The sequence below is a fragment of the Amphiprion ocellaris genome, chromosome 11 (assembly GCF_022539595.1).
Source record: "Amphiprion ocellaris isolate individual 3 ecotype Okinawa chromosome 11, ASM2253959v1, whole genome shotgun sequence".
Taxonomy (NCBI): Eukaryota; Metazoa; Chordata; class Actinopteri; family Pomacentridae; genus Amphiprion; species Amphiprion ocellaris.
In genome coordinates this window covers 16,397,714-16,419,702 of record NC_072776.1, presented here as the reverse complement: position 1 = coordinate 16,419,702, position 21,989 = coordinate 16,397,714, and the positions used below count along the sequence as shown (strand labels likewise).

Here is a 21,989-nt window from a genome sequence, read left to right as displayed (position 1 = left end):
AGACTATTGTTCTACAATATATGGAACTAATTTGCAGAAGGTTGAAACAGAAGACCTTTATGCGGGTCACTAATCAATAGTCATCTCAAACAATTTTGAATTTAACTTCTAAATTAAGCATGATGGCCTGAAATTAGAACATAGCCTCAGGATTTTTATCGTCATCCACACAAAACAAAATATTATTCCTATTTAAAACAATTCCCTTCATCTGCTTGGACTTCCTCAGTACTTAACCTTCACAGTGAAAGTTGCTGCAATAAACAGACTAAATTAGAGATAATTTTCCCTCCTCTCTTTTGCTCAGCTTTTTAGCTGAGGAGGAAATTTCAGTCATTTCATGAGCGATTTTTTTTGTCATCAGTCATAAATTAAGCTGCCACATGGCTCTCTGCTCTTACATAGAGGCTTCACTCTCTGGTGGGCTTTGGAGGCTTAACCACCCCCCACTGTGGAACCATGAAGTGAAGTTTCTATGTAGTGGTTCACCCAATCAGGGCAAACACTTAAAATGGTCAGTCGAAACAGCCCATGTACCCAACATCTACTGTCTTTTAGCAAATGTAAGGAAAAGGTCAGACAAAGATTCAGTTGTTTTGTGCTTTTAGTGCTGCAGCTTTCTGCTCATCCCTTAACAGTTTTTTATTGAGACTGGAGGCAGTGCTGCATGTTGACAAGCTGGTTAGACCACACAGTTATTATTCACTCCTGTGAATCAGTGTCACACTCGTGTGCACTGGTTCAGCTTGTTTTGTCCTCCACAGAGCAGCACAGAGCCATCTCTGACAATATTTTTAAAAAAAGGGCCTCTGAAAGGGGCCATTCTAGCAGTTGTGATGGCTAAAAAGACAAAGAGATGCATTTGCTTATTTTGTGCATCTATTATACCTAACTATAGACCTGAACAATCCACCTTTGGGGATGGATGTGGAATGAAATGCAGAGGATAACATGATAGGAATATACAGCCTGGAGCTTATGCTTAATGCAACAGTTATAGAAAGTAAAGTTAGCTAGGTCACCCACCCATGGGTTTTTTTTGGGGGGGGAAAATACATAGAAAAAGCAACAGGAAAATATAGAATAGCTGCATATGAAGTAATAGCTTAATTTTCTATATTCAGGATCCCTCCCCTTAAATGGTTCAGACTGCTTTGATTGATTTCTACCTTCATATTAGGCACATCTGATGTGGAATTTCTCTAAATTGAAGCCAAAATAAGTTTGGGTTACAGGACAAACCTATATACGAGGCTATCAAGGGAATTTAAGATGTATTAATTCATATGCAAGTTTAATGTAGGCTGCATGCTAATCTTATTTCACACGTTTACATTTGCATTTCAATCCCATCATTACTCATAGCAATAAGCACCTGTCAATGTCCAAAATAAATGCAATTCAGCAACTAAAATGCTACAGCGTTGAGCTTTAATCTATACAGTATTCTGTGTTAGAACCTAAAATCATGTAAAGATGCCAACAAACATGAATATCTTTATGAATATAACAACCTTAGTGGGGAGAAAAGTGGAACACACGTATGCATGCAAAAAAACACACACTACAACTATGGATTTGCTCTTCTGTTGTTTAAACAATAAATCTTCAGCCATATTTGGAGGTAGGATAAGCTTAAGAGAAACATAAAGGAGGCTGCTCTGTAGAAAATTCATCTGTGGATATGCTGCAGTTTTGCTGAATTAAAGATGAAACTTTTAGATACTTCAGTGAGCTTTTCTATATTTGGAAAGAACATAAAACATGTATTTCATACTCAAAATAAGCAATAGTTGTGTGTAATAAACCCACTCAGAGGTGCTTTCTTCCCCTGTGTGCCTCCCACTCTCTGAATAATACCATGTGTTTTTCCCTCTCCATTCACATCCTTGGTTCAACCTCTGCTTTCTATAGCTACACACACTCATAAAACTCACCATGGTGAAGTCGCAGGATTTTCTTACTGTGTCATTCAAGGTGAAACTGCCAGCATCGGGCCTGGTTAATTCAATTACACAAGTGATTAACCACCTTGTCCATGTGCATTACCCCAAATACATCCCAACGCAGTTTGATTATGCTTAAAATGGAACATTCCTGTGCTCTGAGTGCCATCCATATTTCATGCACGGACGGCCCTTCACTGTTATTTATGGAACTGCAGTGGCATTAGGCTTTCAGCACATAAAGGGTTAAATCAAAAGTGTCACTGAATATATTTTCATAGGGACAACTGGAAAGCTTAGAAGTGGGATGAAGACGAACGCACAGGCTCACAAGCACACCTAAACACACAACATCAACACATCCTCAGCGGTCGCTTCAGCCTCCCACGTTGGTTTGCACTGATCCAGCACCAAGCACAAACCAGCGGGATCTCAAAATGTTATGATGCATTTTGATGGGGAAAGAAAATCTAAATTGGAATACGCTGCGATACAAGCTTCACCTGGGAGAGTGAAAAGATGATGATACAACCTGTGTTGTTTTCTTCCTCGCCCTCCTCGCTGCTTCCACCTACCTCTTTCTAACTCAAGGGAGGGAATTACAAATTACACCCTAGCGCAGGTATCAGCGTGAAGAATATTGATCTTCTGTGGACTTTTTCATCAGGTTGAACATTTAGCACGGAAATAAGAGGGAGTTTGTTGATTGAGGCCCTCCGGGAAAAATGCTTGTGATTTTTTGCTGCAGCATGTGCATCATAAGGATATGATAAAGGAACTAAAAAATTAAGCATTTGTCCAATCCGAAGGGAGTAAATACAAGTACTGAATGTAAAAGTTAAATTCCAGTTAGTTAAGGCTGGAAGCTTTATTTCTGAATCTTGTATCAAATGTAAAAAAAAAACAAAAACAAAACACTCTTATGAATGCTTCCAAAGATCACAAAGTCTGAACTGTAGAGATGCTTGAAACTGCTAATTCTCCAATTATGTGCTTAAAAAATTCATGTTTGTCTACCTTCACATCTCCTACTCTACAGGCAAGTGTATTACAAAGAGCTGGGTGTGTGACGGAGACATCGACTGTGAGGACCGCTCAGATGAAGAGTCCTGTGAGTCTGATGTTTGTAAGCCACCCAAGTACCCTTGTGCCAATGACACCTCTGTCTGCCTCACACCTGACAAGATCTGCAACAGCAAAGTCGACTGTCCTGACCGCTCGGATGAAGGACGCATCTGTGGTAATGTTTGTCTTGTCCGTGCATGTAGTGTCTTCTCTGGTGTTTTGTTTTGTCATTCTGCAAGATGTAAATGGATATCTACTCAACATAGCCATAAGTGTGTGGACTCCAGAATCTTATAGACACAAGTAAAATTACTAAAAATGTTAACATGTTCTGAAAAGGCTTTCTACAAGGTTTTCATTGTTGGGTGTAAATGTGGCTCACAGTCTGTATTCCATTTCATCCCAAAGGTGTTTGATGGATTTGAGGTCATAAGTCATCACTAGTAGCAGACTAAACCGACTAGCTTATGCATGTCTTCTGTTCTGTGCTTTGACTTGCTGAAAGAAAATAGGGCCTTTTACCTACTGTTGTGACAAGACTGGAAACTCTCTATACCTGTCAAACATATAATTGTATTGTTTGGGTATTTTTCTTTAATGGTACTAAAAGGCCTTCTAAAATTAACCTTTGTCCACCAGTGTGGACAGCTTATCAAACACTCACCCGAGGACTTAAAGGCTGGAAAAACTTTCTATAGTAGTTGACTTGTACCGTGTTGAAGGGATTCCAACAGTCTGACAAGTGAAACAGCAGACAATTAGAAATACAACAAAACATGTCAACACTAGAATGAAAGCTAGCTGTAACTGTTGTTCTTCATGAGGAACATTTTACAGCCACCTTTCAAGCTCACAGAGGAGTGTTTTATATAAGAATCACTTTTAAGTAGAAAAGACCAAGAAAACTGTCAAAAATAATGACTCCCATGTACTGGAATTTAGAATGGTCCAATGCTCCGACTGTGTTTGAGTTTCTTTGATTGCCACTTTTATTCCAGCAATGTAAGCACTGAAGCTTGAGTTGGTGGCATCGGTTTAAGAGAAAATAAAACAAACACAACAACGACAAAAAAATAAAGCACATTTGGATTATAGGGGAAAAAAGCTGCGGCACATTCCATTGTTTATATTTGTCACATTATTTCTCCTAATTTACCATGTGGCAGCTTGGTGTTTTCATTTAAAATGTTGAGGCACATCCTCCAGTCTTCACCTGGAGGAGGCATCTCACAACACAGCTGCTAAGTCTCACTTAATTTTTTCATCTTATGGTATGCCATGGGATGTAGAGAATGTTGAGAATCTCCCAGTGGAGTATTTCCTACATCCTTTCCTTCCTATCCTGCAGCTTAGAACCCAGCAAGTAAGCGATATCTGTTGTTTTAAAGACCAAACAGACAGAACATGAAGAAAAGTCTGCCTTCCCAGTGATGGCAAATGTGGACGTGTTTGTCCAAGAGCCTTCAGAGGGAAGAAAAGGATCTCCTGTGCCTAGCTCTAGCCATCTAATCTCTTAAAGTGTGCACTGTAAACATGGAAGTTCATTTTCTAGAGTGTCACCAAGGAAGCCTCAGGGGGGCCCTATAGGACCCTCAAGTGTTATCATAGCTGGAAATAGGGCTTCTACCTCTTCATAGACTATTAGATTGTGTTCAGTGGGACCTTGAGGGTCTGATTGATCAGCAGGGTTGTCATCCACCATTAACGACTGTGAACACAGAGTCCACATCACCTGATGCTGAAAGAGTGCATTTCTGCTCTTGCCCACCTTGAAAACAAAACAACAACAACAAAAAAAACACATTCTTAATCACAGTGGGAAAAGAGAGGCTGGGCCAGTTTCATTTTTTTACCAATATTTTTTCCATCTTTACTGGCAGATTCTAATAAGAACCAGGTGTGGAGGTCAGAAAAACAACTTTATAACAAGATAAAAGAGCACAAAGCCAAGAAATGTCAGTCTTTGTATCACTCTTGAAAAGAACACTATATAATGTTCTTTTTCCTGTTTTGTTTTTAAAACAATGGTGGATATACAAGCCCTTCACCCCGATGTGAATCCACACGACCTGCTGTTTAAAGGCTTTCTCATTATACAACACCTTTGTCTTTATGATTTGATCGTGAACACATTTCCTATGCTTGACTTATGAGCTCTACATAGATAGATAGATGCTTTATTAATCCCGAGGGGAAATTTAAGTGTTCAGCAGCTTACATACAACAACATAAAATAACAAAAAGAGCAGGTTAGTAACATTAACAATAGAGGTTAGTATATAAAACTGAAATTAAAATAAATGTACAGTATGTACACATTTCAAGGCACAGAAGTATAAAATTAAAGTGAATATAGTGATTAAAAAGTGGCTTTGACAGGTAGTAGGGAAAAAAAAAAGCTCTAGCTCCAAGTTGGACAGCAAGTTATCCTGCTTTTGTTTTATTCAAACGTTAAACTTTTCAGATTCATGCAATTATTAATGAGTAACGGGTCTATTGGAAAGATTTCTTTTAGATCTCACAATCTCATCTGGTCTCTAGTTTCTAAGAATTTCTGGCCTCTCTTCACCCCAGACATGTGTCTAGTAGCCAGAGGAGGCTGCAGTCACCAGTGCACGGTGGCACCAGGGAAAGGAGTTGTGTGTTCTTGTCCCCCCGGGCTTCACCTGGACTCCAGCAACAAGACATGTGAGGTGGTGGACTACTGCAGCCGTCACCTGAAGTGCAGCCAGGTGTGTGAGCAGTACAAGACCACAGTGAAGTGCTCCTGTTATCCAGGATGGGTGCTGGACTCGGACGGAGACAGCTGTCACAGCACAGGTAACAGACCGGAGCTTTTTAATGTTTGTTTTAGTAATGCTGTTGGCCGTCGTGATGGTGTGAGGCCCTGTGCCTGCAGTAATGTTAAAGTTTATCCTCAGGGATGCTGTACCTGTACAGTCTTTGATTCTGAGTTGAAATCACTGCTGCAGTGTTGGTGAGCTAATGAAAAATAGGAGTTTCAAGTAGAAGTCATTCATGCAACTTTCACACATGAAGTTGGAAAGGAAAACAATAAAAGTTAAATTACAGGTTCTCGTGTTTCTGTCTGAGTACTAACAGATAGACAGATGGGGATCTGGAGCACTGTCAGGTCAAATTCAATCTGTTTCAAATTTAAGGAGGCACCATTGCAATGAATCCCGTCTTTTTCTATCTGCACTGATGCTGAGTAAAGGAACCTGGTACTCATTTCTCAAACTATGAGAGCTTTGTTACCTTAGTCAGCTGTGCAGATGTGCACCTCAGGTCTAATCCTATATAAACACAAATGTTTCACCAGAGTAGGATCACCTTATAAATTCAATCTTTCCACTATTGTGATTGCCGTTACTGAATAATCCATTTGATGAGATCGCTTGGAAGCGCTTGAAATACAATGGTTACATGTGTGCTGTTGGCTTGTCACATTCAGATTTATGGACCTCATTGTGATTACTTGCTTCTCTATTTCACTCCAAGATTGATGGCACTTGCAGCTCTAATCTTACATTAACGCCGGAAAAAATACACAATTTTCTCTGGAAGCTGATCTGAATTATACAGCTTCATCATAAATCAAATTTTGCATACAAACACAAACATTCCAGTTTAATCTTGAAAAAGGTGTTATTGGATTCTTTGTGAAGTCTCCAGCAGACATCTACTCCTCATTTTCCTTTTCACATCTCAGTAATAAAAGATATGTGCGGAAAAAATTGCAAATACAAATCCTCTCTCCAGGAGCATTGTAAGTAGTTTGCTTACAACACTGAAAAATGTCATTGAAGCAAGGGCACCATTTTAATTACATTTGTGTGCAAACATTTCTGTTCCCCAAAGTGCGGTTTAGTGTCGAGTGCTGTGAAGATAAGGCTTGCAAAAAGGCCCGTTTCTGAAATAGTTCGGGTGTGTTTGTGTGTCGATGTGTAGGTTGTGTGCGGGTGTCCATGTGTCGCAGATTTTGAGTCTCAGTTTTACAAGCATTTCTCAGAAGAAGAGCTGCTCTGAAGGCAGAAATAATCTCACTGATTGAGCCAAACCTCAGTGGGCGAGGCCAGAGAAGTCCTGCATGTAAACACTGCGTGCCAGCTGTGCAACTCGTCACTAGATTTAGCAACTTCTTAGCCGCCCTACAAAATTTATTTCTCCAAAGACACTGCTTACAAATGTATCTACTTTTTCAGAAAATGGGAAAATGCAATGTGTTAATTCCCAAAGTGTTTGGAAGCAAATTGGTTTGGCTGCAACTGATGCATATAAATGTGCAGCACATGGCGGTGTGTACCAGTGAGATGTGTTTGAAAGCGTGTCCTCTACACAGAGCATCAAGCTGAGAGGAAGGTGAATGAACAGAATATATGGAAGCAAACTGAGCGCAGATTGTTTAAATCCCCATGCAAATTTCACTAGTACAAAAAGCAGTTGTAGCTGATGCCATTAACATCGGCTCTGTTCTATCTAAGAGTCCACGCAAAGCATGAACAACTGACACGGCTGAATAGAATTTAACCTTCATTTATTTTATTATTAGTACCTCTGCTATACCCACTGTGACATATTAAAATGATCTCTACAAAACAGCACCTATGATGTGTGTGTTTTTAGCTGCCTTTTTATCAGCAGGTCTCCAGGGATGATATGCAGCACTGTGCACATATACTTTTAAGTATTTCTGCCAGAAGCCCTGTTTGCAAGTATTATGTCATTATCGTCTGTGTTATTTCGAAGGTTATCATTATAGCATTTTAAAGGTTTGATCACAATAGTAAATAGAGAAAAGGAGCTGAAATTTTCAGCTTTTTTAAGGAAAGGAATGTGATTTCGCTGATATATAGCAAGTTAAATTCTAAACATGGTGGGATAGTGAGCAAGCCAACTATTTTCCTATTATTAGGTAGAGCGTTGATAGTTGCTGGGTTAAAAAGCTCATTTAACTGCCTTAGAATGGTTGAACACATGTTAATAGGAGCATTACGGCTTTTATTTGATCTCTCGTCTTTTCCTCCAGGCTCAAATGAATTTATTTATAGGGCACACAGTAAAACAATAAATTCTGACTCGTGTAATAGGTAGCTTGAATGAACAAAAAAAGATTAAAAAAATAAATAAATAAATAAAAAAAGAGTACACAGTGCAATGCCGGTAAAATGTATCTCCGCATTCTACTGTAGGATGGAAAATTTACAGCAGAGTACTGGCTTCAGTGGCTCTCAGTATTTTATAATGTTGCTATTATAATTTGCTTGAACAAAAGATGTTTCTCTGTGTGAACATTTTCAGACTGTACTTGTACTTTTTTACATTAAAACAAAGGGGGAAAATTTTTTAGTTGTTGTTATTTATAGGTTATTAAGGTTATTATGCTATTATTTGACTGGTCCGGCCCACTTGAGATCAAATTGACCTGTATGTGGCCCCTGAACTAAAATAAGTTTGATACCACTGTTTTAAAGTGCAGAAATACTACAATGAATTGTACACGTGCAATTAACCATAAAGAAGAACGTGTCTTTAATGTTTATGATCCAAAATGGAGATCTGCCAACTCTGCTTAACACTTAAAAATACATAAACATTTTAAAGTACATGGTTAGGCAGCAATGTATGACAAATTGTAGTCTTGTGAATATATGTTTGAATAAAAAAACAATGAAAAAATATTTAACTTAAAAAATAAATGATAATAATGCCTTATTTTATGTCATTAGTTATAAATAATGTATGTAGCTGCTTAAATGAAGTCACTTGTCTAAACAGTGCTTTTTAAACTCTTGGGCAATAATTTATTGATTAGTTCACATTGTCAGTTTTTACAGTAGTCTGCTGTTGTAAATGTTGTTGTGATGTTTTACCTGTATTTTGCAAAAACAAAACAAACAAAAAAAATGCACAGTACTGTTTTAGTTGCATTTTTTACAGTTTAGTATTACTGTATATTAGGAATGCTAATATATTCATTTTAAGTTTTTTTTGACTTCACAATTCCTGCCAGTTTTTATACCTATTTAATAATAGAAGCATAGCACAGTTACCATAGTTGGTTTTATGTAGTTTCATGTTATATCATCTTTTTTCATTTTTGTATTTAGTGATTTTCTTGTGTTTTTTTTTTTTTTTTTTTTTTTTTAGCATTTAACATTGATAATACTCAGAAAATGTGCTAAAGCTGTTTGCGCTGTCATTGATACTTTCCATTCACACTGCTGTTAAAGAAGAAGAGCCACAGTTCGCTTGCCAGTGCAAAACACTTTCTCACATTGTCCAATACTTGATATCACACATTGTCAATTTATTAAAAAAAAAAAAAAAAAAAATATGGTGCTTGTTTCCTGTGTCTCTCCATGACAAGATCCCTTTGAGGCTTTCATCATTTTCTCAATCCGGCATGAGATAAGACGAATAGACCTTCACAAGCGAGACTACAGCCTGCTGGTGCCAGGACTCAGGAACACCATCGCATTAGACTTCCACTTTAAACGCAGCCTCCTTTACTGGACAGATGTGGTGGAGGATAAGATCTACAGGGGGAGGCTCTCTGAGACTGGTGGTATGCACAGACACACACACACACACACACACACACGCGCACACACACACACACACACAAGTGCACACACAGGGACTCACACTCACGCACGTAAAGATTTGTGATATATGTGAAGCCCGCTGTGCTGTGCTGTGATGTATTGGCTAAAGAGAATCATGTCTTGCTCATTTTTACAAGAGCAACTGTAATGGAAGTCTCCGACACTGACAGTGATAATGTTCTGTTTTATTCCTCTGTCTTTACACATACTCAGCTCTGATACACTGGGATGATACTGTCTCTGCCTGAAAATTTATCTCACGTTGGCCAAAGTTAAAAATACTGCAGGACCCGAAGTTTCCAGCTGTTGTAGTACAGTATCTCCTCCTCATACAGGCGTGAATCAGAGCTTCTTGTTTGCTCTGTAGTTTTGTGGGTGGCACTACATTTACCGAATTCTGCTGCCTTTATATCCCTCTGCGGTGGTATAGAAATCGCATCTTTTATACACCTATTCCACCCTTTTTTGAAACAATCGTAAAAGCTCAGCCGTCTGAGAATAATTGTAAGCAGCTGGATTGTAAATGCAGTAGGAAAACCCATTTACATGACTTAACTTAACCCTGTAGAATGTGTTTATGTATCTATACACTACGGTTCAAAAGTTCGATGTCACCCAGGCAATTTCATGTTTTCCATGAAAACTCACGCATGTATTCATATGCTAACGTAATTGCACAAGGGTTTTCTAATCATCAATTAGCCTTTCAACACAATTAGCTAACACAATGTAGCATTAGAACACAGGAGTGATGGTTGCTGGAAATGTTTCTCTTTACCCCTATGTAGATATTCCATTAAAAATCAGCCATTTCCAGCTAGAATAGTCATTTACCACATTAAGTGTCTACACTGTATTCTGATTAATTTAATGTTATCTTCATTGAGAAACTGCTTTTCTTTCAAAAATAAGGACATTTCTAAGTGACCCCAAACTTTTGAACGATGATGTATGCATATAAAGAGCTTTCCTCATGATGGTTTTTCTGAGTTTTCTTCTTTGCTTTGTTTTCCTGAGCGCTGTAAAGAGACACCAACCACCACTGCCCCTGTGGTTCTGCACAGCATACTCACACTACTGTGCTGTCAACATTGTTTCAGGGGTGACAGGGATTGAGGTGGTTGTGCAGCACGGCCTGGCCACCCCAGAGGGTCTGGCTGTGGATTGGATTACGGGAAAACTGTACTGGATTGACAGCAATTTGGACCAGATTGAGGTGGCCAAGCTCAACGGAGATATGCGCACTACGCTCATCGCCGGAGGCATGGAGCACCCACGGGCCATCGCTCTTGACCCAGGACAGGGGTACGTTTTGCACCAACTCCCACATTCAGAGGCTGCTGGTAGCTGGGTTATCCATCAGGCACTGGAATTACTGGAATAAAGGGAAAAAAGTACACCCTTGCTGTGTTTCTCACCTCCACATGTGCCTTGATGTATGAAGATGTCTGTTGTGTTCAGGTCCATTAAGACCGCAGTTATAGGATACATTAATAACAGCACTTTGTTCTTCATTCCAGTAATGACAACTGGTGTAGCCGACCATTCTTCTCACTTTATGTGCTTTACTACCCGTTAACTCTTGCTCCTCTGGAATATTTCTCTCTAAAACATCATACTCGAGACCTTTGAATAAAAAGCCCAAGATGTGCTTTGTTCTTATTTGAATCCTTCCCCTCTGGGCCCAATTTTCAAAATCATGTTGTTTATCCTGCTGAGATGCATGGAGAGAGTGTTTGTGGAGTGATCTGTGGCTCTGAAATGGCAGCCTTTCCTCTGCCCCACAGTCAGCAAGCAAGTCTACAGAGAAAATACAGTATCTATTGCAGTGGGCTAATTACACTCTCTTTGTTGTTTTTGTATAGCTGCTGCTGTGACAAGCTTTTTTTTCTCTTGGTAAATAAGGCTGTTGGAGGGACAGCACTGACATCACAAGTGCTGTAACAGGTCTGACTTGTTATGAGCCGCTGATGATATCTGGGTGACCCTGAGACTTTTTTGGACAAACTGCCATCCACTCTTTGATGAAACAAAAAGCAGAACACATCTACAAAGGACAAATATTGTATTTTTTAAGCATTATTTAACCAGGGCTGAAGTTGAATCTTTTTCAAGAGCATTCTGGCCAAGACAGGCAGCAGAAAAAAATCACCAGTTTACAGACTTAAAACAATTTTAAATAAGGTTTAAATAAAAATTAAGAATGTATTATAGTGTTATAAAGTCATGTAGGCCAATGTGAGTCAATCATAACACCTATATCCGAACGTATCTGCCTCCAAGTTGCGTAAAATTGTTTTGAATTCATTCAGTGAGATCTGTGTACTTCATTAAATAAACCTGTGAAGTGAAGTGAATCCGATACAACAGTATGGCCACAAATTCAACTTTTACAAAGCACCACTAGACTGCATTACATTTAAAGTAATTCTTTTTTTGCACGATATGTAATGCATTTCACCACCGCCCACTATGACCTGAAAAACTGTTGCTATGGATTGCACGTGTTCGTAATAAAGTGGCTGGTGAGTGTGTATCAAGCTTAAAATATGCAGGACATTGGTTATAGGAAGTATTTTAGGTGTCGTGCACTAACATATATATTTGTAATGATATAATGACATTTAAGTGTTATCACAACATGCTAATTTTGTTTGCAGTTTTTTTTTTCAGTTGTTACAACATAGTAACTTGTTTCGTTGCTAGGAAATTTTGTTGAAGCTTCATTTTAAAAGATACCAATGAACATTTACGTCTTGGTAGACTTCAAATATAGAATGTTGAACATTAAAAAGATTGTGCGTGTTAGGGAGGAGCTCACTTATCTGTATGTGTTTGTTAATATTCATGTTTGTGTGTCTGTATGCACATTTCTGTCTGTTAATGAGGACTACTGAGCAGTAAATAGTCAGTTCATCTTTGCTGAAAGCACATTAAATTGCATCATAATTGTTCATAAACTAAAAATAAACTATTGCTGTTGGGATGGCCTTAACTTTCATGGTTGGTTGTGTTGTGCGTAGTAATGATCTTATTCCAGTATTCGTCAGTTTTTCAGTGGTCAGTTCAAACTATTGTGGTTCAGTGACCACAAATAAGCCCAGTTTTGGACTGAAAGTGCTTTAATGTAGCATCCGGCTCAAAGGATCGTGCGAGAATGGGGATGCTGTGTGTGATGGAAATGGAAAGTTTTAAGTCATCTCTGATGTCAGTAACTTTTCCTTAGGGACTTGTACTCTGATGTGTTTCAAGTTTGTAAAAATGGAACACTCAGTCAAAGCAGTTTTTTTAAGTATGCTTATGTGTTTCACTTTTAATATTTGTCATAGTTATTGAAGTAGTGATAAAGTTATCTGCATTAACATTTTCTTTCTCTTATATTTCATTTTCCAAAAAGTTGGTTTTAGTTACTGTGAAATAGATATAGCCGTGTGCTTTTTTTAAATTTCTGTTTCTTTGTGTAGTCCTAAATGTGCAACAATGCCAACATACTTTCTTAAGGATGTTTTTGGTGAAAAATAAAGAATACAAAATAAAAAGACTACAAGTCAAGAGAATTATAGTTTGACTCACTGGATGTAGGCTGTGGGTGTAAGCCTGCCATTTGCCGCTAATCTCGTGTGCCTTTGTCCTTTTTGTACGCTGTTTGTGTGTGACCATTTTCAAAATCCCACCTTCAATAAGCCCCCCGTCTACCACACTGAAAGATTAAAGTTTTGCACACGATTTGAATTGTGCAATAAGGTAGCCCTGTTTTTTTGTTGTTTTGTTTTTTTCTCCTCTTGGATTATCTAATTGAATGATAGGGCTCACTTCACTGCATGTAAATGTTCAACTCTATCCATCATTAAGTTGAGGGAACATCTTCGCTTAGAAAATAGCATTTTCCACATATAGCAGAATGATCGGGAGGTGCAGCCAGACTATTTCAGATAACAGACCGGGCTGACTAAGAAAGGCCAAGATTTTTTTTTTTTTTTTTTTTTTTTTTAACATGTCCTCAAATGTTTACCATAGGCCAGTTTAATTGCAAATGACTCACAGTGACATACACCAATCAGGGAAAACATTATGACCACCTGCCTAATATTGTGTTAGTCCCCTTTATGCTGCTAAAACTCCTCTTACCCAGTGGGGCATGAACTTAGAACCTCTAGGGATGTCCTGTGGCACCGGGATGGTGGCAGTGAATTCTGTGGATCCTGTGGGTTGCAGGGTGGGACTGACCTAGATCAGTCTTATCCTGGCACATCCCATAGATGCTTGGTAAGATTTGGATCTGGAGAGTGTGGAACCCGGGTGAACACCTTAGCTCTGTCGTGTTCCCCGGACCACTCCTGAGCAGTTTTTGTGGTGTGTCAGGGTGCATTGTCCTGCTGAGGGTGGCAACTGGTATCAAGGACTGCTGTTGCCATGGGAGATGGGGGGTTGCTTGACCTGTAATGCTTAGGTGGGTGGTACATGTTAAACATTCACATGAATGTCAGGACTCAAGGTTTGCCAGCAGAACATTGCATTATAACAAGATGATCGATGTTATTCTCTTCACCTGTCAGTGGTCTTAATGTTGTGGTTGTGATGTATATGAGTGTTTGCAGAAATAACAGATGTCAGCGTTTGTACATGAGGAGCTTGACAAAATCTACATTTGGAGGAGGTGGGCATGGTGGTGGCATCAGCCATCCAAAAGAAACCTCATGAAGTTAAGGTTTATGTCCTGTGTGGGACCATTGTTTTTAGACATGGTTGACTAATTATTACGTTATTTTCACTTCTTATTATTGTTTAGTTCAGTCTCTGTTTGGTTATGTTTTGGTAAAAGATCATGGTTTGGTGTAAAATTAATCTGGCCCTTCATACAGTAGATTGTGGGTATAAACCTGCCATTGGCCGATAATCCCAGTCGGGATTGTCCTCCCTTTCATCATCTGCATGTTGCAGTTTTTCTTCACCACGGGAAATGACAACAGAAAGCTCAAGGCTGCGACCTGCTGCACTGAAAAAAACTGAAAGTAGAAATTTTGCTTAGGATTTGGATTGTGTTTTCAGCTTTGTCATCGACTTCTTGTTTTGTTGTTTGAGGTGTATTTATCCATTTTATTTACAGTTTTTGCCATATCTTCCACCATAACGATTCCAGCCACCACTATTTTGGGTGAACATCGAAGCGGCATCCTTGGCTTAGCCTCACCCATATAGCAGTGGTTTAAAGAAATAAAACAAGCCAGAGTGTTTCTCCCTCTACAGCAGAATGATAGTGTGGTGCAGCCAGGCCATTATGAACTACAGAATAGGACTAGGTTAAAATAGATGCTTTAACATCTGCAGCAAGCTTCTTTTCCATTTATTTTGGTTACCAGGGTGATGAGTCCCACCCCATTAAACGGAGCAACACTCCCAACACCTCCGTCTTTCTGAAACATTCAGATATTCTTGTTTTTCTCGTCAGGTTGGACTGCTTTTATCATTTTTTGTTGGCTTTTGAATCTTATTTCAATATTCCGTGCAGGTAAGAATTGTTGCCCAGCAGCAGCTACTTTAAGTCTGAAAAATGTGTTTTGAATATGTTCTGAAAAAAAAAGAAGAAAGACTTACAAAATCTAGGTTTGTCTGAGTGGTGTAGGAGAAGAGCTTTTGCCGCTTGCCCCATTATCATCACCGCACTGTGACTCCACCGGTTGATCAAGGCACCTGGGTGTAGACAGTTGGGATCAGGATGTGAGAGTGTGATCTTTTATGCAGCTGAGGGTACGATTACATTAGCCTTCCATTGCCCTGAACTCAACCTTGGAGAAAAAGATGCTGTTGTTTCTGGTCTTTGTTTTGCATATTGCAGGCCTGTACTTAATAGTGGGTGTCTACAGAGAACATAATGTCCTTTTATTATTTTGGTTGAAAAGACTTTTTGAAGCAGTGCCAAACAGTTACGGAAAAACACAAGCTTTTTCACACAGTTTTTTTTTATTGTGCATACCAATTACGCCTTGTTCTATGTCAGGGCAATAATACATACTTTTATGCCTAATACCATGCAGTGAGATGTTAGTCTACAGTGAGAAGTATGACCTACCTTCCACCTGATGTGAGATCCTGCCCCTGGGTGACGCCTGATGTTCCTATTTGTCCCTTGTGAGTGTTGTTTGCTCCCTTGGTCTGTAGGGAAAAGTCACCTGTGCTGCAGCCGTGGAATCTGTATCACGCATGTGACACATCCTCATGCAAGGCTGGTGATGATAGTGGCTTTCTGGCTGGAGGGCCTCTTGCTCCCCCCTTTGCTCCCTCTCTTGGTGCATGCAATTTACAGTGGATTTTATTTCATGACACAGAAAGAAAAAACACAAACAGTTTGCTCTCTCAGTGTCTCCCAGGTGTTTTTGCATCAGTTGCTAATAATAACTTAGACCTATCCCCCATGTGTGACTCCAGCTCTGACTCTCCAATTTCTTCCTCCTGCTGCCATAAGCAGATTCATCAGAACACTATTTGACATTAACAAATATGTAGCAAACATATTTAGGATAAAAATTAAATACATTAGCTGCTTTATCAGAGAATTACTGCGAAGTAATTGTTCTGTATATAACTGTTGAGATACTAGAAACAGTTTGGAAGATTTTATGCTCCCCCATCCACCGAATCAGCGTCAGTATAAGATGATATATGGCAGTGCAAATTAAACGAAAATGGAATCAATTTTCTCTGCTGTTGGTGTGTTACTTGTATTTCACATTAGGTGCTTACTTTGGCTTAATGCAGCTGAGAACTAGCCAGTGGTTGTATACTTTGGCCAGTATATTTCAGATTAAAGCAAAACCCAGACATTTTAAAAAAATCAATTTAACACTCTTAAGAAATGAGTAATCTGCTCATGCACTCTCCCCTATAGTAGTCTTTCACGTTTGGGGAGGATGACTACAGTACATTTCATGGCTGTACAGGGTAGGATTAATGGGTGCTTTTGGTGCCTAAAGGCGCATTTCCATTACAGCGCAATAATTCTAATCTAATTACTTGAATCCACTCAAAGGAGTGGGTCATTGATCAGAGAGGCCTTATCAAGTGAATAAGGCTATTGATCCGGACAAGGATATTTCTTCCTAACACAGTTTTGTTGTCGTCAGTATGTGATTTAAGTTTGAGCACCCATTTTCTCCTTCGTTGGAGATGACTTTGTGGACCAAGGTAGGATGAGACAATGTTTTGCAAGGGCTAGAGTAGGACTCAGGATACTGTCAATGGTCACATCAATGACGGTGTTCATTTTCAGGCCTCATTGAGCTGTGAAAAGTCATAATAAAACAGATGGCCTCCCATTTCCAGGCCTGTCACAGATGTTGGTTGAGGGCTGCACCGGATCACTGGTGCTGTTCTCGGACAATAATCACTGCCACCGTCTGTGTTGCTACACACAGTTACAACAGCATTATATTCGCAATTACTGTGTTTTTCGGTATTCTAGCTTTGACAAACAAGTGCAAATGGCTTGTGTGGTCATAAGATCTAACAGGCTTTTTTGTGGATGTGTGATAAAAATGGCTGCATTGTGTATACTGCTGTTTGTCCTTCAGGAAGCAAATAGACAAAAGATAAATGCTAACTGCTGCCTTTGGGTTTGTGTTCCAAGGATCCTCTTCTGGACTGACTGGGATGCTACTTTCCCCCGAATTGAGGCTGCATCAATGAGCGGAGGAGGTAGACACATTGTGTTTAAGGATATGGAGATTGGAGCCTGGCCTAATGGACTAACGCTGGATCATCTGGAAAAGAGGATTGTTTGGACAGACGCACGGTGAGAGTTTTCATGTTGTGTGTAGAAACATTCACACCTTTGCTGACTTTTAATGCATGTGGGGCATTAAATACTGCAAAGGCTTCACCATTCCTTGAGTAAACTTTTATCTTCTCATGCTCCCAGTGGGCATTAAATAATGGAGGACATGCAATATTTAGAGATCTTAGTACAATGGCCATTTCTGGTTTTAAGTGGGTCTTGAACAATTTAATAGCTCCATCAGCTGGCTGGTGGGTCTCACTTTGATCTCCCTACATGCACTGTTCCCTTTCAATGCTGTTGGAGAGTGGTTTAAACATTGAGATGGTGTTGGTCTCTCTTGAACAGCTCCGATGCCATTTTCTCTGCACTCTATGACGGTAGTGGGGTCATTGAGATCCTCCGGGGCCACGAATATCTGTCCCATCCTTTTGCCGTGTCTCTCTTTGGGGGCAATGTCTACTGGACGGACTGGAGGACAAACACTCTAGCGAGAGCCAACAAGTGGACCGGGCAAAATGTCACAGTTATCCAGAAGACGAGTGCTCAGCCTTTTGACTTGCAGATCTTCCACCCCAGCAGGCAGCCACAAGGTGAGAACAGTATTTCTGCCTTTCACTATCGGAGGGTCGACACTCACAGAAAGTGACAATGAACCACATAGGATCCTACCACTATGCCAGCAGGGCTTATTTCCTAACAAGAGTGCATACAGAGAACAGGAAGGGAACATAAGGAAGATCTTTTTGCTCATCAAGGGGTTTAAGATGCTAAATCTTCACATTTGGTCTATAGAAAAACAAAAATTCAGATTGAAACTGGACATAATCCTTTAGTACCGCTGGATATTGACTGACGATATATTGTCTTTTAACACAGATTTCAGCCTCATGTTCCAAAAAGGGGAAAAAAGCATAATGTAATTAATTTCAGCATCTGTCTCTGCCTTCATTTGGCCTGTCAGTCAGCGAGCAGGTGTCTGAATGAAAAAGGTACTCATGCAGAGAATTAGCTAGCTTAAGTTAATAGTACCTCTGGATGTATTTTCTCACCACCCAAATCATTGTAATTGGCTCATACCACTATATTAATGCTTTTTCTTTTTTTTTCCGTGCACAGAATGCGAATAAAGAAATGTGAGAACTACATCTGCTAATGAATAATTGCGGCATATCCAATAAGCAAATCAATTAGTAACGTGAGAAGTGTGTTGTGATTATGGAGAATATATGAAATAATTTGGAGGCTTCATTAATATTCACTCCCGAATCTGTGTCTGCATCACAGTGGAATAGGTAATCAATTCTGTGAGAGGTTGAGTGAGCCAAGATTCTGACCACAAGAAATGCACTGCTGATGTGCTATCTGACAGGAGGCCTACATGTGTAAGCCAATTTTTATTTGATATGCCGATCAGCTCGCAAGATATAGTGCCAAGCTTGAAATTAATAGCAGAACATCTGTTTTTCAGTTGACTTCATTCTGTTTTTTTTTTGTTGTTGTTGTTGTTTTCCCCTCAAAATAGGTCATCTGAAATAGATTTTGATTTATTTGTAATACAGACCCATCACAATAAAACACCGGAGAATGGAATATTTTGTGTGAAGTCCACCTGATTGATGTATCAGTCTCTGTCACATTTGCTTTCCTCCACATTGCCAAATATCAACACGATCCCCCTCAGCTTTCTTCATATATGAGCCACCATTCTTAGATGGGCTTTATTGTAGCGGTAATCGGGTTTACATCTGTTCAGTGATCCCACTGCTTCGCCAGTGTGTCACGAGTTAATTTGCTTGTTTCCTTCCTGTATCTGGATTCTCATGAGTGTTCACCATAGATAAGTGTGAGCAAATGGGACTGCATTTCCAAAGAAGACAGTAAGCGTGCCTAATCCTTTTTAAAAGAGCTCAACTGGAGGGGGGGTTGACTATTATCCACTCTAGCCAGGACCAATGCCTGGAGATGTGACGCTCCACTAGACCCTCAACATCTGGACCAGAGAAAAAGACAGTTAGGGGTGTGATGGAGATGGGAGACCTGGACATCGAGAGCCCAGCTTGTCTTAGGAGTTATTGGATAGGTGCCACAGTGGAGCTCCACTGGAGGCATGACCAGTCTGTAACTACATGTCATTTGAAAGGCAAGGCAATAATCACACTCGTGAATGGGTAACAAGTTTGCAAATTAGAGGGTAGATTGGCAGTGCCAAGGCCTGACATTTCTAACAGATGATTACAGAAAGAGTACCATGAGAGACCTGTGTTGATTTCATAGTTATTAATAGATGTTTTACCCAAAAATATAACAGAATTATTTGGATATTGATGCATTCTTGTACTTGCATTAATCTCAGATGTAGCAGTTTTCTGCTACATCTATCAAAGGCTCTGTATATCATTTGGATTGAAAATGAATGTGTTTTTCCTTATTTTTAGGAACACAATGTTCACTCCCCAGTGTGCTCATTTTTTAATCTAGTTGCTGCAAATAAATCTGACAGTTTAGAGCAAACACCTTGGCTCTGTTGTTGCTGTCTGTCATCCCTCAAGAGCATGATTCAGGCGGAAGCAGTGCTGTTCAGACGCCCGCCTATTAGCAAACTGAGTCAGCTGGGTGCTGTTTCCAGCTTGCTGAGACAGAGTTGCTTTTTTTTTTTTTTTTCAATGAGCCACATTTGCCATGCAATGGGGTTCTCAAATATGTTGCTGAAGGACTCCAGGAAATGAACTTTGAATGAGCTTGTTTGATATGAATCATCGAGAGTAGATAGAGAAATGGTCGTGTTTGGTGCATGAAATGTGACTGCAGCATGATGGGGCATTATTGAACTGTGGGTGATTTTCTTTAGTCTGGCTGAGGTGCTTTATTCTGAATAGAGTAAGACATTGCAAGAAATAGAAATAACCCTTCAAATGCATCTTGTCTATATTTACTTTGCTGTGCAAATTTAGTAGAAAACATCAGCAGCTTAGGGTCTTAACCTGAAATGCCCTGCTACCCTGAGGTAACAGGATACAGAGATAATGTCGCCCCTAATTTATGAAAAGTGCAATTTAACTTATTTTTTCTTATTCATTTCTGCATCTCCTAACCTCTTTGAAACAAACAAGAGAGCAACCTAAAAATCCAGCAGAAGATGAGTAAAGCAACTTAGCATAACATAACCATCTCTCTTACCAAAACTGTGTGACCTTTATTGGAAATTTGTGCCAGATTTTTTTCTCAGAGCTGCCATGATTTCATACTTTATCTCTCCACTGCTATGCTGCAAGAACAAAACTGTAATCCTAGTTGTTTTCAGCTATTTCTTTGTCTCTGTGTGACAAAGTCAGACAAGCCTGTAAATGTCATGCTGCGAAGGCTGTCAGGCCTGTTCACGTCCAGTATTTATCCTGGCCAATGTCTTTGCTTATCATCTTATGCTGAGTGTTCTGAGGTGAAGTTCCATTTTTTTTTTAACTTTCTGTTTCCTCTCATCCCATCAGCCTCTAACCCATGTGAAGAAAATGATGGACGTGGTCCCTGCTCACATCTGTGTCTCATCAATTACAACCGCACCGCGTCCTGCACCTGCCCACACCTCATGAAGCTTTCGACCAACAAACAATCCTGCTTTGGTGAGTGAGAATACCTTCTGCATTTTTTATGGCTCCTCCTTATGCTATCAAAGTGAAAAAATAAGGATCCCGTGTTTAAAAAAAAAAAAAAAAAAAAAACTGGAGAGGTATTTTCGTCTCCCTTTTGATTGACGCCATCATTTACATCTGGGTGTTATTACCACACCTTCACCTGGATCTGCCAACAGAAGATCAGCAGCCGTGCACTGTCTCAATTGATTGGCTACTTCATTATCTCACCAGCATTGAAAAGGTTCCTCCTGTATGTGCGGCGGTCTGAAATCCGTGGCGTGGACATTGACAACCCTTACATGAACGTCATGACGGCGCTAACGGTGCCGGACATTGATGACGTCACCGTGGTGGACTATGATGCTCAAGAGGAGAGGATCTACTGGGCTGATATCAAAACTCAAACCATCAAACGAGCATTCATCAATGGCACCCAGCTAGAGACCATCATTTCCTCGGGTAAGTACATTCTAGACATTCATCCATAGCCCATTCATGTTTTTGAACATTTCTTTTCTATGTAGATTTATTATATTTTGGTATAATTGCTAAGTGTAAAAAACATGTATGTAAAAGTATACCATTTGTTTGGATCATTTATACCTCCACTTTCTTTATGTTGGGTGTACAGTAGCTAACACACCTGCTAGCGATTTACATTTTGTAAAGCACGCAAGAGTAACAGCATTTTCATGCACTTCCTGACAGATATAGTGAACTGCCGCGGTCTGGCTTTAGACTGGCTTTCCAAGAACTTATACTGGCTCAGCTCTGAAAATGACGAGTCACAAATCAATGTGGCTCGCTTTGATGGGTCCCTAAAGACGTCCATCATCCATGGCATTGATAAGCCAAGGTGCCTTGTAGTGCACCCTGCCAAGGGGTAAGTAGATTAGAGCAGTCTGTCCACTTCATGAGTTCTTCACCTTCAGTCCATAGCATTAAGAAACCTCACCTGTACCAAAGA

General features: G+C 39.7%; 1 protein-coding gene across 9 annotated transcripts in view; it reads left to right on the top strand.

Moving 5' to 3' along the window:
* Positions 1-21,989, top strand: part of lrp1bb (low density lipoprotein receptor-related protein 1Bb) — a 279,672-nt gene that overhangs the window by 160,729 nt on the left and 96,954 nt on the right. For all 9 annotated transcript variants that reach the window (XM_035952736.2, XM_055015178.1, XM_035952733.2 and 6 more), the window contains 9 exons: positions 2,986-3,186; positions 5,586-5,831; positions 9,382-9,579; positions 10,720-10,924; positions 17,244-17,408; positions 17,739-17,983; positions 20,879-21,010; positions 21,254-21,481; positions 21,731-21,905. In XM_035952736.2, the coding sequence (XP_035808629.2) occupies positions 2,986-3,186; positions 5,586-5,831; positions 9,382-9,579; positions 10,720-10,924; positions 17,244-17,408; positions 17,739-17,983; positions 20,879-21,010; positions 21,254-21,481; positions 21,731-21,905 (1,795 nt within the window). The remainder of the gene's footprint in view (positions 1-2,985; positions 3,187-5,585; positions 5,832-9,381; positions 9,580-10,719; positions 10,925-17,243; positions 17,409-17,738; positions 17,984-20,878; positions 21,011-21,253; positions 21,482-21,730; positions 21,906-21,989) is intronic.